The following is a 17,018-nucleotide window of genomic DNA, read 5'->3' on the forward strand; positions in this document are numbered from 1 at the left end:
ATGACATTTTCTCATAAGCTATAAACTTTCTTTTATTTTTCGATTCATTATATTTTTACATTTTTCATTTGTTATTTCTCCGCTTTCAGAAAGATAGACACATTACAAAGTGTTTCAAAACTATGTTAAAATTGCCTTTTCGAACCTATAATCATGTAAATGTCAGTCTAAATTTTTAAAAAATTACACCATTCTTTACATACAATTTATTAACCAGAAAATAAAAAGGTGACTATACGGAAAGCTATTAATAATCCGGCATTTCATCAATTCGGTTCATCTGATCCGAAGTCTGCATTGGAAGCAGAAGGGGATGTTAAATGAAAACAAGTCAATTCCTTCAGAACCTTTAAATATTTAGCGATGCCAAGGAACATTTTGATGCATTCATTCAATTTTCTTTTTCGTCTCCATTTATATCCTCATTAATACTAGATTTTTAACATAGAACTAGGGGGCTCCGCCCCCTGCTCGCTTATGCTCGCCAACCCCTAGGAAATGCCATCTACTACTCCACTTCAGTCTAGCAACAGATATATTCAGGTTCAATTTATACCAAAATATGATAAAACAATGAAAGAAATAAAAACAGCAAAGTTCTTTGTAAACACAAATAACTTTCATTCAAATAACTATGTACATCCACCAAAGAAACACGTTTTTAAAAAATTGTGCTTTAATCACACTTTTTCAAATTTGGAACTAGGCCATAGTAACAGAATAAAAAATTGATATATACTAAAAAAAAGGAAATTAAAAAAAAAAAAATGTGCTTTTCTCACAATTGTTAAAATTTGGAAGTTACACTACAGAAACAGAATAAGAATTTGATATTTACAAAAAAAAAAAAAAAAAAAAAAAATCGGAAAGCGGCTATATTCAAATTCAGTCCATTATAAAATAAGATAAAACAATAAAAGAAATAAAAAATATAAGGCAAAAAATACGTTCAAAAATTGAAACTCAGAAAAGTTCTTCGTAAACACAAATAACTTCTCATTTAAATAACTATATACATCCACCACAGAAATAAGTTCAAAAAATTGCGCTTTTCTCACAATTTTTCAAATTTGGGAACTATACCATAGAAATAGAATTAAAAAAATCACTATTTACAAAAACATTAGGGAAATAGCGTTTTGAAGCGTGAACAATCAACGGCAGAAAACAGAAAAAGACATATTAGTGAAGAGAATATGTCCTGAAATATGTTGGCAATTAGAAATTGCAACCTGGAATCATGATATATTTCTCGCTTTTTAAAATGGATAACCTTGTGCAAATATTCAAAACTTTTTTGCCAACAAAATATTGTATGTAGTCTGTTTTGAATGACATGCTGCCCATAGAATTTAGAAATTAAAATCTTTACACCAGTCAGAAATCATTTATTTAAAACTTCTTGGTATACTCAATTTAAAATTGTCCTATTTGATGCTGCACTAGTCACAGAGACAAAGGATTTAATACGTGAGAAGCCCACATATTATTGTCTTGATTAAAAACAGGATTATTTAGCATGGAACAAATTTTTTCACAGGTTTGTCCTTGTGCTTTATTAATTATCATATTACAAGCCAAACGAATTGGAAACTACTTTCGTTTAAATTTAAATGTTATATTACTGTCAGAACGTATAAGAGGTATCCGTAGTATAAAATGCGTTTCATCATTTGCAGAACTAATGCATTTTGCCGCTATAATATTACGTTGCAATTAGGTTACAATGAAGCAAGTTCCTTTGAACAAATCTTTGGTTGAAGCTACATTTAGCAATAACATAATAATACATCCTGGCTTTAAACGCAATTTATATGGTGGCTTTCTTGTAGGTGTTAAAGAATTAAGAAATTCTACAGGAAATATTAGTGTGTCACTAACTGTTTTATCAACAGCTTCTTAAGTAAATGTTTCCCCAGGCAAACATGTCAATACTTGATTATTTATTTCAAAGGAAGCATCATTAGTAACAGTTAGAATAGCTCTCCCTTTTAGTTCTTGGAGCATAACTATGCTGAAATTTAAATCCCCGTATAGTTGTTTGACAGGATTTTGTTCTGAAGGATAACAAGCATCTGGAAGCATAACAGTATTTCCGCACTTTCCTTCACCAACTTCACTCCGTACACAAAAAAAATCCTTTAACCCTATCTCGTTCATTACGACTTGATCTTCTTATGAACGATTCTTGAGCATTTTCATTCGACCTGTATTCTCTTTTTTGGCGATTTCGTTTTAAAATCGATACGGCACGACTTAAACCTATCGTGAAAAATTTTGTACGTTTTTTGACCGTTAATTTTTTATTAAAAAAAATTTCTGACCGCGTTTCAATAGCGTTCGCTTGCAATCTTATCAAACCACGTGTTGATGTTCCTTCGCGAGATTGAAGTGTTGACAAACGGCGATTAACAAATTCGACATGATTTTGTGTCCACGTAAGCGTATTATATAAATACGTATTCGGATTCCAGGAGAAAGGGATTTCAAGCCGAAACAGTAAACTGACACACGCGGAGATTATTCTAGTTAATCCAAAATGCCATTTTGGCTTTAATATTAACGCTAACTAAGTCATGGAAGTTCAAAGTTAATAACTTAATGATAGCAAGTAAGTTTCAAATTGGAATACATATTTCTAAAGCAAGGTGATTCGATTCGATATCTATATGTGTGTGTTGGCGCTCTACAGGCCAGGTCATTTGACATACAGTTACCAAATTTAGTACATTTATACCTTAGAGGTCGGGAATGTGCACCTGTGGTCCCTTTTTTTGAAATTTTAATTATTAATTAAAAACTAACTTTCCCGCCAAAAAAAATCTTCCATTTTCTCCACCTCCAAATGAGTAAGGCTTCAGTTTTTTTTTCTCCCAACAGTAATGAGGCTAGGGTTAACATTTTTCGGCGGATTATTTCAAACGATTCTGTTTATTTTCTTAATGTTTTATGCATTTAAAATTCAACATTGTTAATTAATCAGTGTTTCAGATTCATTCTGAAGTCCTTTTGAATTAAAAAAACACAGAATAAAGGAAATTAAAAATGTATAATCTGCATAACGTTACCCCAACTGGCGTAGAAAAATTCACTCATTTGCGTTACCGTAACTGGCGAAGAAAATTCACGCATGCGTATTGCGTTCTGACTGTTGACATGACAACCATTATCAACGGATGATTTAAATTATTTTTAGGTTAGTTGCATGCTTTTGTAAGTAAATTGTATTTATGTTAGTTATATATTTTTTGTATATGCTTATAGTTTTAAGTACATCGTTTTTTAAGTACAGTACACTCCCGATTATCCGCGGAATTGGGTGGCGCGGCCGACGCGGATAACAAAAATCGCGGATAATCTGAAAAAAGCTAAAAACCGGTATAGCAAAAAAGAAAACAATAATTCCAACTTTGAAAAATAGTTTTTTGTACAATAAAACGTAAAATAAACAGCAGGAAATGCTTAACTAACGCTTCATATTTTAGTATATCACTCAAAACTAATCTAAAATGCATTTTGTTGATGAAAACAGAAAAGTGCTTTGTATTTACGAGAGGCATCAAGGATACACAGAAAAATTAATACATATGTACTGTTTTAATACTGTAATGCATTATGTAATTACAAAAGCATAACTGTAAAACTGCACCTTTTTGAAAAAATCAGTCAAAAAAAAAAAAAAAACTTTGTGCGGCAGGCACGGATAATCCGCACCGCGGATAATCGGGAGTCTACTGTAGTTTTTTTAAACCTGTTTTCAATGATTTAAATTATTTTTAGGTTAGTTGCATGCTTTTGTAATTAAATTGTATTTATATTAGTTATATATTTTTTTGTATATGCTTATAGTTTTAAGTACATCGTTTTTAAGTAGTTTCTTTAAACCTGTTTTCGACCGATTATTTTAAACGATTCATTTTATTTTTTTAGTGTTTGATGCATTTAAAATTAAACATTGTTAATTAATCGATCTGTTCATGATGAATCTGAGAAAATTTTGTTGACAAATTCTTGAGATATTACATAAATTAAGAAAGATATTCTTTAGTGCCCATAAAGTTTAAACGCTCAGTGACTCTATTATCAGTAATTGCAGATTAATCATTTACACTTTAATTTAAAGCATAAATTCTACGAGGGGTGATAGAAAATTAGAGATACATATCACGTTATGACTGAAGGCCTTAATAATATTATGAGTGAATTATGGTTATCAATATTTTAAGTTTTAAAATATTTTGCTGAAGAATCTATTAAAGTTGGAATTGCGTAAAATATTTAATGGTACGACAGGAGTTTAACCCCCTGCTTGGAGCAATTTTTAAAAATTGCCAACAACGGCCTTGCGAAATGTTCAAAAGCAAAGGAGCAGATGTTCAATTATAGTGCATAATAAAGATTACCAGCTTTGGCGCATTATCGCAACTTGGTGAAGAAGGGGGTTAAACTCCGGTTCAACCTATTTAAATTATTAAAATTTAAACGAACATTAAGATTGGCGAACGGCTGGTCGCCAAAGGCGGCTAGTTAGTGAATAAAGGAAAGGGGAATTCTTCAGTAGTTAATTTTAAAGTTATTGGAAAAAATAATCATTTTTCAAAAATACCAAAAACTGGAATCTTTTTTCTTAATTTAATCTTTTGAAGCTTATAATTCATTAATTTAAATATTACGGAATTTCTTCCAAAATGTTTGTCTTACATCCCTTATTAGCATGTAGTATTCTATACGATTCAAACTTAATTTAATTCATCAATTAACTAACAATTTCTTCTTAAAATAAAATAGCCAATTATTTAGAGATTCGTTGGACCCAGACCAAAGCGATCACTACAACCGAATGATCAGTATGCCCAAAACGACTTACAAATAATACAATTGTGTAGAAATACAAAGATTCTCGAAAACACAGAACACAAGACTTCATTTCGTATTACTCATTAGTTTCAAATTAGAAAAGTCGACACAATGTGTATAGAACTGAAAAAAAATTATACGTATTTCATATTTTAAGCTTTCTTAAAACATTTATTGGGACTAACATATTTTTGAGTTATCAAACAATCATTGAATCAGCTGCACATATAAATAAAATTCATCGAAAATTCAGCTCTCCATTGGGATGATCTTAAAATCTTCGGTCTTTCGATGAGGCAAAGATCCAACCACAAATCCAATCTCTTCTCTCATTTTGATAAATTTCTCATTCGACACGTGTTCCACGATACCATTAGGTTACGTTTCAAGTTGTCATGCTTCCACTTTCAGATTCTGTATCGCTCCTCCATTTCAGCAATGATTAAAGCAATAGTTCGGAAATTTTCAACATACCCGCAAGTTTACCTTCTGATTTTCTTAGGGAAGATGATCATACTTTTTCAGAAGGTTGCACTTTTCTTTCATATCCAACATGTCACCTTTGCCCGTTCTAAAACTGACAATATTTTCTGACCATAGCCTTTAGCTCACTGAAAGGCAAGAAGCAGGCACTGCAGAGAATGGAGGGAGAGTTGAATATAACAATCTAGGCAAAATCGGGTGGAGTGTGGCTTTGACCTTACTGCTTACCTCCGATTTTCTTGTCTATCATAACAGTATTTACCACATACGCGCATTGCCGGCTCAGATGTGGAAGATATACAGAACTCGTATAGTGGTCACTATGATATCCTACCTCCATCATAATTTTACAGGAGAAAGCAGTGAAAGATGATGACTGAGACCATTGTTATACTCATTTGTGCGATAAAGACAAGGAGAGAGGCCAAAACATTTATAATCAATCAAACGCATCAATAGAGTCTGTTAATACGAAGAAAAAAAATCGAACTCACCCTCGACGTACACATACTGGAGATTTGGTGGGAGCTGGTCTCCTTTGATGTTGCGAATCAAATTGTGACTGATAACGAGGTTTCTGAGTCGGCTGAGTCCGTGTACCTCGTAGCCGAGCGTCCTAATGCGGTTACCTTGCAGATAGAGATCTTTTAGGTCATCGAGTCCATAAAATTCACCTACTTCAAAGCCCTGAAATAGATAAAGAACCGCCACATTTGGGTAAATTCGAACATTACGATAAGATTCGATTAAAAACTCTTATTCACTTTTTCTTCACAATTAACATTATTTCAAAAAAATATACAGCGTTCTCAAAAAAAGTCTGCATACACCAATTATCATATATTTAAAAAAGCAGCATAAAATTAACCAAACTTGCTTTTTTTTAAGTTCTATGGTTTTATTTACATCTGTATGGATTTCTTCTTATTCATATGCTTGATATCCTTAAATTTACAGTAACAATGTGTTACACAAAACGTCTAAAATAAATAAAAGAAAATAAATTAAATCAGAAATGTTTGCGTAACTTGTATAATATATATTGTCATTTTCTTAAAACAATGGTATCTGAGTAGGGTATCCGTTGTTGTTTAATTATAGCCTAAAATGTTTTATGTATTTAATGAACAAGCTTTTCAATGTCGGATGGAGTAATTTTTCTATTTTTCATTCAATTTGTATATTAAATAATTTTTGATGTTACATTGTTTTTGAGAATGCTTCTTTTCAAGTTTTTCCTAAAGATATTCTATTCGATTAAGGAGTGTGGATTGTGTATTCATATAGGAGCAGTATATATTCCCTTACGTAGCTCCTTTAAATTAGGATTGGCGGAGCTACCTTAAATTAAAGTTACTATCGTCTGTCGAAGTCCTTTCACGTAATAAACCTTTTTTTTCCATATAAGCTTAATTGAACAAACAATGTTTTTCTTACAAAAATGATATAAAAAATGAGAAAGATAAAAAAATTCCTTACTTTATAAATAAAAATTTTCAAGGATTGTACAAGCCATAAAAATTATAATCGAAATGTATTCACTTAAAGTAAAAGAGTAATACGAAGGCAAATAAAAAAAATCAGAATGAATTACATTACTCTTATAAAACAGTAAATAAAATTCAACTTAACGTGATCCTATTCAATATACACCATTTTGCTTTACAATTGCTTCAATGTGTCTTTCTAACCTGGAAGAGACACTGAAACCTAGCTTTTCACATTCGTTTCAAAACCGCTTGTGTCTCCTCCAGAATAGACGAGTAGATAAAATTTCGGGGTAGCAGTTCTGACTTTAAAAGATCTGGATCGTGAAAGCCCGTTATCATGTTAAATTCGAATCTACTTTTATTCAGTCGTGTCTATTTTAAATAGCAATTTTGGAAGTTATCCAATTATGTCAGTGAGGGGGGGGGGAAACAAAAGGGTATATATGTTATCGCTAATGTGCAGAAATTAGTTAATCTGCAGATTAGCTAGATAATCCGCTTATTAACTAGGGTAATCCTTGAAATTACCTAGAAAATCTGCATATTACCTACTAGCCTCTCGTTAATCTGCACATTACCTAATAGACACTCGTTAAAGTGAAAATAAGATTTTTTCTAGAACAGCAACAACCTTTGAATTATTTGATAATGTCGAGATGTTCCTTTCTTCTAGGAAACTTTTATTCTCTTTACATTTGCAATTTTGGAAACATACTTTCTTTTTTCATTCAAACATATTTTATTTTGAATCTTTGCTAAGAAGGTTTTCTTTATTTTACTTATCAATTCGGTGCTTGCTTGCATACTTGGAGCCAAATTTACTGCTTTAATAAATCTCAACGGAAAATCATTCCCTAACCAGCAGACACGAATTTGAATACGGGATTAGCTATGCTACGCACTAGCAGCGATTCAATTTATGAGAAATAAAAGTAACTGGCGATGAGCAGACGCTGGTGAAACCAAACTAAAAGTGGAGGCAGAGGAGGAAGGAATAGGGAAAGGAAATGGGAGAAACAAACTTCTGAACTTTAACGATACGGAAGCCACTAATGTGCACATCGCCTAGTTAAAATGCGGGAAACTCTTGATACCGCACTTTAACGGAGGGAACCAGTTAATCTGCAGATTAGCAAGATAATCTGCACATTAATGGCTTTCGAGTGTTAACGGTAATATATATATATTCGGGTCCAACTTTTAGGGCAAGGCATAAATGCAAACATTTAATGCCAATTATAATAGTAACTAGCCGCCTTTGGCGACCAGCCGGTTCGCCAATCTTAATGTTCGTTAAAATTTTAATAATTAAATATTTTAGGCAATTTCTACTTTAATAGCTTCTTTATCAAAATATTTCAAAACTTCAAATTTTGATTATCATATAATTCATTCATAATATTATAAAGGCCTTCAGTCATAACGTAATATGTATCTCTCTCATTTTCTGTTAGCACCCGTAGAATTTATGCTTTAAATTAAAGTGGAAAGAATTTATCTTCAATTAATAAAATAATATTTTTTACTGAAACAAAGCATTTTTTTATAATCTGATTACTGAAAATAGAGTCACTCAGCGTTTAAACTTTATGGGCACTAAAGAATATCTTTTTAAATTTATGTAATATCTCAAGAGTTGGTCAACAAAATTTTCTTAGATTCATTATGAGCAGATCGATTCATTAACAATGTTTAAATTTAAATGCATCAAACACTAAGAAAATAAAACGAATCGTTTAAAATAAACGGTTGAAAACAGGTTTTAAAAAAACTACTTAAAAAACGATGTACTTAAAACTATAAGCATATACAAAAAATATATAACTAACATAAATACAATTTACTTACAAAAGCATGCAACTAACCCAAAAATAATTTAAATCATCCATTGATAACGTTGTCATGGCAACAATCAGAACAGAATGCGCATGCGTGAATTTTCTTCGCCGGTTACGTGATTTTTTCTACGCCAGTTGGGGTAACGCTATGCGGATTAGAAATTTTTAATTTCCTTTATTCTGTTTTATTTTAATTCAAAAGTACTTCAGAATGAATCTGAAAGATCGATTCATTAACAATGTTTAATTTTAAATGCATCAAACATTAAGAAAATAAACAGAACCGATTGAAATAATCCGCCGAAAAATTTTAACCCTAGCCTCATTACTGTTGGGAGAAAAAAAAAACTGAAGCCTTTCTCGTTTGGCGCTGGGGATAATGGAAGATTTTTTTGGCGGAAAAGTTGGCGGTGGGGAAAATGGAAGATTTTTTTGGCGGGAAAGTTAGTTTTTAATTAATAATTAAAATTCTAATTAAAAATTCGAAAAAAGAAACCCCAGGTGCACATTCCCAACCTCCAAGGTATACATGTACCAAATTTGGTAGCTGTATGTCAAACGGTCTGGCCTGTAGAGCGCCAACACACACACACACACACACACACATTGAGCTTTATTATAAGTATAGATAGATGAAGGAAAAAAGAATTTTCCGGTGACATTTAGCTAAACTATGTATAATTATTTTAGAGGTGAAAAATTTGACTAATGAGAGAAAAAGGAAAAAGGAAGCGAAAAAATTTACCTCTATCCGATTGTTTGTGAGGTTGAGCGAGGTGAGTACGGAAAGGGACTGAACGCAACCATTCAGTTTGCGAATCATATTCCTGCTGAGATCCAGGTAAACCAGATCCTCCCTAATGCTCAAAAAAGTCAAGTGTTCGATATTTCTGATCAAATTCCCTTGCAGATCTATGGCCGTGATTCCGCTCACTCCACTGAATTCCTCGAACTCGAGTGTCTGGATTCGGTTGTCGGCCATCGACACCTGCGACATCCCGCTCATCAGTATAGTCCGTCCCATTGTGGTCATCAAATTTTTGTTCAGATACACTGTCTTTACATTGTTTCGAAACTCAACTGAAAGAAATAAAGGTAAAGTAAACAAGCAATTGGGAAAATGCATCTACTTATATCATCACAAAACTAGATGGCATTATAAATGACAATTAATGATTGGCAAATTCTTGCTGCTTAAATACACTATCTACCAATAATTAATTCGTGCATACGCCAAACCCAGACTCATGTATCTGACTGGTAGAGATTGAACCTTGATTCATCATACCAGAGAGCCTGTTTCCACTCAACCACGGTCCAATTTCGACGTGACTTCCACCACATCAACCGAGATTCACGATGGATTTTGTAATGAAAGGTTTATGGCCGGAAGCAAGACCATAGAAACAGAACAATGTGTTTCCTTGCGAATGGTATTTATCGAAAGAGCACTCTCGGATGATTGTTGGAATTCCTGGAGTATGTGAGCCATGGGTTTGAGGCGGTTTTTTCCGAATTTCTTTGGGCAGCATTCGTCGATTTCTATCTTTTAATTTCGTGGATTTGCTGGATTGAAGCACATTCCGACAGATCCTTACCTTCCACTTCTGAATCATAAAAGTCACTGTCGATTTTGGAATGTTTAACTCACTAGATATGCCCCTTAAGAATCGGCCATTTTTATGATATCCGACAATTACGCCTTTCTTTAAGTCAAACAGTTCTAAATTTTGCAGCATCTTGAATGCGACTAATACTAATGTTTCCTTAATGATATTTAAGTACAGAAGGCGAGAAATACATCAGGACTGCAAATATCCTCATTTTCATTGGTGTCCAAATACTTATTAGTAGATTGTGTGTGTATCCTTTGCATTATATAAAATCATGACTAAGAAATAAAACTTGAAAAATCTAGGAGGAAGCAGTATCTACTCAATTCATCATTAAATTAATTTCTATATATTTTACAGGATTGCTAGTTTTAAGTTGTTGTTTCTTTTTACAAAGCTAAATCGCCTTTCGTCCTCATTTGCAAGTTATGGTTCTCGTGGTATCAGTATTAAAAAGCAGAAATAGAATGTGAAATTTGCTTACTGTCCGCATTGATTTCGTCCCTTGATGTGCAATTAATGTGTTGTGTCATTTTTGGAACATAGATTAATTAGAAATTATATATATATATATATATATATATATATATATATATATATATATATATATATATGCTGCAAAGACACGAGAGGAATACAACTGAACGAAAGAGATCGAAATATTTTTCATCGGTGATTTTATACAATCAGGGGATAGGGATTCCTTGACACATGTCGATTTAGGTAAGGGCTATATAGGTATCTAAAAAGAATTTGCTTAGCGTGACAGATTTTTTCCCTTTACTCGGAGCTTGGGAACTTGATAATTAAAGCAGTTTTGCAGAATTCGGGTAGGATTAATTTTTTTTAAAAAAGGTGGAATTGGATCAGGAAATAAAGAGACCGTTTAGAAAGAAGTTAATATGAGTGAAATTAAGATAAAAATTTGGAAATTAATTAGGATTTATATTAGGTTTAGAGATATCATTATATATATATATATATATATATATATATATATATATATATATATATAAACACAAAGCGTCACAAAAAAAAGTGGAACTAATATTACACCTGGACATATATTTCCAGTTACAAAAATTTCATTAAATAAAGTGTAATTGTGAGAAAACTCCTTAGATTTTCTGGCGATTGGTAGTAAAAAAATCATTTTTATAATATAAAAGATGTTGCATTCCTCTATGCATAAAAATTCTCATACTTCAAAACTTTTTCACATAATAACCTACCCTATTAAGTAAAGCTTTGTAATTGGAAGAATGTACCATTACAATTGTGAATATAATAAAGGCTTCTTTTCCTTTGAAACATACTCAGCATACATTGCCTAACAATGAAAGTTCAGTTTGACAGCATGTATTTGATATTAAAAATAATTTTTTCACCCAACAACTCCATATGTATTTGTATACATATATTTTATGTATACAAATACATATGGAGTATACATATGGTAAATACATTTTATGTATACAAATACATAATTTATGCTATCGGTGCTCAATGCTGTCCTATATACAGTAATGGTATCATTCATATAGTTAATCTCTGAAAAATAAATGAATTATAATACAAAATTCAGCACACTTGAATCTGCATATCATAAATTTGAATCTTAAAAGTAAGTCCGCTGGTACGATGGAACATTTCAAGTGAAGGTACCAGCTAATGTGTCATTCTCACCATTTCATTATAGTAAATAATAGTATATAAAGTTAACCACAAAAACTCATGTAAAGCTTCAAAACGGGACATTAATTTAGTTTCACTTAATTGCCCTGATCAAGTAATATAACAGGTAGGGGTTGCAATACCGGACCAAAAGTTCAATACCGGTATTCGGTATTTTTTAGATCTTAATACCGGGATACCGGTTTTAATTCCGGTATTACAAATTTTATAAAAGGAAAGAAAACACAGGTGTTTCTTTGTTTTATTTGACAGTTTTATTAGAGAGTGTAAATATCACAAAAAATAATTTGTAATTTATAAATTATAACAGTATATAAAGAGACACAAAAAAGTAAAGGAACATCTTATTTATTTAAATCACAAAAAATTGTAAATATCACTATTCAGTCTGTGGTACTATTACAAATTTTTGAAATGTGATCTTAAAAAACATAATGCATCAATTGCACTGTCATTAAGCCTGGAACATAATTCTGTGCAAAAACTACCAGCTGTCGAAAACGCTCTTTCAGTATCTACGCTAGTTGGTGGTACTGTTAGCAATGCACGATATACTTTTTTCAAGTATTTCCCTGTAAATCTCTCATCTTCAAATAAATCGATTTCTCGTCGGATGGTTTTGGATATAGCTGATTTCGGTATTGTATTTTGGTTCGTTAAATTTTTTTTATTTGTCGCTCTTTCTAATTTTTGTTTAAGAGACAATTCCTTTTCACTATCGACAGTAGTGCCATCAAAACCTTCGATAACTGAACCGAATATTTCTGAATGTAGATAAGTTTGTGGGTAAAAAATTTTAAGAAAATTTACTATAAACTTAATCATATTTGAATTGGTTATTTTCTTTTCTTCTTTTTCATTTTCATTTTTAAAATCATTATAATTATGTAAATACCGTAATACATTTTCTATTTCGGTATGCCTTTCTTCTGTGCGATTTTTCAATTTAATAAATAATTCTTCAGATAGTGATATGTGCTGTTCTTTCAGTGACTGCAACATGAAATTTATAGTTGCATGAGCTGTTAATAAATTAGAATCTCTCCGACATAATGCCTCAATAGTCAGTTTTATTGGAAGTAGAGATGATATAGTTCTGGATATAAAGTCGAATTCAATATCTGAAAAATTAATTTACAGGTTTAAGTCGATTATTGCTTTTTGGATTGGATTTCTCAGTTTCAAAACTCGTTCCTTCGTAGGAGTAAACTGGTCCAACGTGTTTTAGAATCTAATATTAACATATATTCTGTTTTATTTTCAGTTGATATATATTTTAGTTATATATCATTTTTTATTGGGGAACATTTAAATATCTTAACAATTTTTCGAACTTTATAAATTATAGGAAGCTATTATTGATGGGTTAATATTTCATCCTCATTAGCAATATCTTCTTCGACAATTGCTTTGTCATTATCTTCATTGTCAATATCACTCTCACTCTTACTCTCTTCAAAGTTGGAATCCGATGTTTCTATATCCACAGTATTTGGATTCTTCTGTTCTTTATTTTTTTGGTATAATACATATATTACTCCTAATTGAATTCCATGAGCATAGCACAATTGCTGATTTGCACCAATCAACTTTCCAACTTTTTTAATAACTGTTGCTCCATCAGTCGTTATAGTTACAATGTCTTCTATCAGGGGTAATCCATATTTCGCTAATTTAGATTTAAGCAATTAATTAAGCCATTAATTAGCTAATTAATTTCCCCCATTAGGGAAACATAGAAACAAAAACATATACTATTTTACTATGTTGGCGATCCCTGAACATATAGTGGAGACAATTTTCAAAATTTTAAGTAAATACCGAAAAACCGGTATTTAAACTTGTGAATACCGGTATTGCAAAATTGTACAAATGGCTCAAAATACCGGTATTGCAATCACTAATAACAGGGTATTTGGCTAGACACAGACTATAGTCACCCCTGTCTTTGATAAGAAATTCTTAAAAAGTACTTAGACATCAGCTAAATATAATTACAATGGAGATCTAAGAGGGAAATCTTACCTTCAAATTCTGTAATCTTGTTTCCAGTGAAATCCAGTTCGATGTTTTCCCCGAAGGAAATGGTCTGATTGATCACCTTTTCGATGAAGTTGAAACTCAGATCGAGAGTAGACAGATTGTTAAGCGAAATGTAGTGCCCCACGTTGAACTCCTGGATGAGGCAGTGATCCAAGTACAAGAAGCGAACGTTGATCAGTTTGCCATTGAAAGAGTTCATCGTCACCTTGGTGAAGGGGTTGTAGGACAGCTGGATAGCCTCCACTTGGTTCATATTTCCGTGAAGCACCGAGTCTAGATCAGTCAGATTGTTGTGGTCCAAGTAAATGAACTGAAAGAGAAGATAATTTTCTACAATGTTAATCTATCTATACACGAAACTTGATCAGTATAAGTCTATGAAACAATACACCATTCCTTGTTAAGAGAGCACATAGTTTACACCAAAGTTGAACTATATTTGAATAAAGAAATAATTGTCAAAACCATGTCGATCTGTGGTCTGATACTATGCATATTTTACTGATGAATGCTAAAAGATAAGAATATTATTTTTTTTTAAAAAAAGGAAGATTGTAAAAGAAATGCAACGCAAAGTTTAGAGTATCGTCAATTTAATAAACATCAGTACTGTTACAAATCTGTGATGTTGCTTCCCAGCACAATTGGTTCCATCGTAGGGAAGACCGTTTTACGATCAGCTCTATTGGATGCTGATCGGATGGTGGATCGGTAACCCCTGACCTTGTGGACAAACTTGGGAACCATTTGACAACTTGAAGAAAAATTTGGAAACAAAATAGATAATACTAGAATCTTTAAGAATGTTGGCGATAGAACCAATAGAAGCTGAGACATGCTTGATTGTTCCAGAACCTTCTCTGCCCTGCTCCAGGAACTATAAAAGGGCCGATATTCAAAGCCGAAGACAGTCGTACTGACGAACCATAAGCCTAGTTTCGTGAAAAACTCTATTAAAATCCTCACACACTTTCTGAAGACTCTACGTAGCCTTGTCATTCCACCAAACGTCATGTTAACGTACAGTCACTGCCATGAAGGAGACAGTCCTTTGCTCTAAGGATGGGTGCTCCAAGAATTTGGTCATCGGAATCGAAGACAGTCGTCAAGAGATCTAGAGTGGCATTGCGAGTCAAAGGCGGAATAGTTGGATCAGCCCAGCGAAACGCAGGCTGGAGTGGAGCTCAAGAACGCTCTGGAGTTGAGCTGCGTGCCGAATCCTGTAATTAGTATAGAAACAGCATCGAGTCGTGTGATGAGTAGCCAGTCGTGTAGTAGTGAGTCAGCAGATGGATACAGCAAAAGCTTTTGTTTGTACTAAGTATGCTTCTATGTGTTGCTTCTGTGCGTCTCGGCTGTGTATTCGTGCCTTCGTGCCGTGCCTCAAAAGTCGTTGTTTATTATTGAAACCTGCTGATTGCGTTACACCATACACCCACTACAAGCGAACCTGTTGACTTTACGGACTTAGTGGAGGCAGTTCCATAATAATACATATAATGGTTTTTAAAAATCCTAACATGCAGGGAGTTCTTGGATGAAGTTAATTCATTCTGCACTTTCCATAGTCCTAACCATTAATTAAAAGGTTCGAAACTTCATTAATATTGAAATAATGGAAAGAAAAGTATATCGTATAAAATAATTAATTCCAAATGTGGAAACTTAATGCTATTTCAACCTGAAAATCATAGCAAAAATGCAATTTTTTATTTCGAAATGATGCTGAGTTATTTAAATCCTTACGCAGTCTTTCGCGAAGAAGGTGTTTTCATTAATACCGCATTTACCCTCGTTATGACAGCCAGTAAGCAGCGCATGCTCAGAAAGAAACTGATTTATGTTTGCTACACTTTCATAAGATAGATTCAGGCATTCCATGCTTGGCTATAAATTGCCGTTTTGGCATCCCTGAATTTTTCACTGCATATCGTATTAAAATGATGGATATTTACAGAAAGAAGCATGGTAAAATAAAAAAAGGCAACATACTTAAATTTGAAAAACTATAGAAAAAAAAATCGCAAAAAATTAAAAAAAAAAAAACACCTCTGCTTTAGAAAGAACAAAGAGAAAAAATGACGGAATTCATTTCTGATAAGAAATAAATTTTTTCATGCCAAAAAAAACAAAAAACAGCCAAATTCTACAAACGCATTTGCAGTAAGAAAAAATACAATACAGCGGCATGTTTTCCAGTCGGAACAATTACTTGCCATCGACCTAACGGCATTTTTCAGCGTTTCTACGTATGTGCTTACTGGTTGTCTTAGAACTGGCCGAATATAAATCCAGCATAATTCACCACTCACAATGACCTTGAGCTTTGCGATTTGTGTGTTAAATTATTTTCATAAAAACGCTGATTCCATATCAGCAGTTCTATAGAAATTTCGGACTTTGAAAAGACTTCGAATATGTCCAGTGACTACTAAAGGATTCTAGTAAACGTATATCGAATTTCAAAAGATAATAATAATTGGAGAACGAAATAATATCTCTGTTCATCAGAGATGAACAGACAGAGATATCAGTTCGCTTACTGATGATATCATGATTGCTGTTCAAAAAGATGTTCTTATTCTTCATTTACATTTGAGGGGTTTGCACGAGAATCATACAAAAGGAATTCCCACTGTACATCCGTACAGTCTCAAACGAAGAATCTATTTTAAAATCTTTAAACGTCACATAATTCGGTGACCCGCTTATCGGATATAGGAAACATTTCCCTAACGAAGTATTTTTGCACTGTTCGTGAGCACATACCCTGTGCTCCGGTTTGTAAAAAATAAAAGATTCAACGTAAAAAAATCAGGAAACAGTTTTCTTGACTAGTCATCCATTTATTCACATCGAGCCACTCCTTATTTTTATACACTTTCCGATAAGCAATTCCATATCACTGTTGCGATTATTTCTTAAGGACAGTAAAAATTAGCTTTCTTCATAAATTACAAATTTCACAAGAACCTCCCTGGGTTTCCACGTGATCTTAA

The 17,018-nt window shown here is 32.6% G+C and overlaps 1 protein-coding gene across 1 annotated transcript in view; it reads right to left on the reverse strand.

Moving 5' to 3' along the window:
* The window catches only part of LOC129971570 (protein toll-like), a 44,816-nt gene that overhangs the window by 18,423 nt on the left and 9,375 nt on the right, over positions 1 to 17,018 (reverse strand). The window contains exons 4-6 of the mRNA XM_056085459.1: positions 14,002 to 14,329; positions 9,414 to 9,748; positions 5,835 to 6,027 (exon numbers count right to left, since the gene is read on the reverse strand). Of these exons, the coding sequence (XP_055941434.1) occupies positions 5,835 to 6,027; positions 9,414 to 9,748; positions 14,002 to 14,329 (856 nt within the window). The remainder of the gene's footprint in view (positions 1 to 5,834; positions 6,028 to 9,413; positions 9,749 to 14,001; positions 14,330 to 17,018) is intronic.

This window comes from Argiope bruennichi, chromosome 6, assembly GCF_947563725.1.
Source record: "Argiope bruennichi chromosome 6, qqArgBrue1.1, whole genome shotgun sequence".
NCBI lineage: Eukaryota > Metazoa > Arthropoda > Arachnida > Araneae > Araneidae > Argiope > Argiope bruennichi.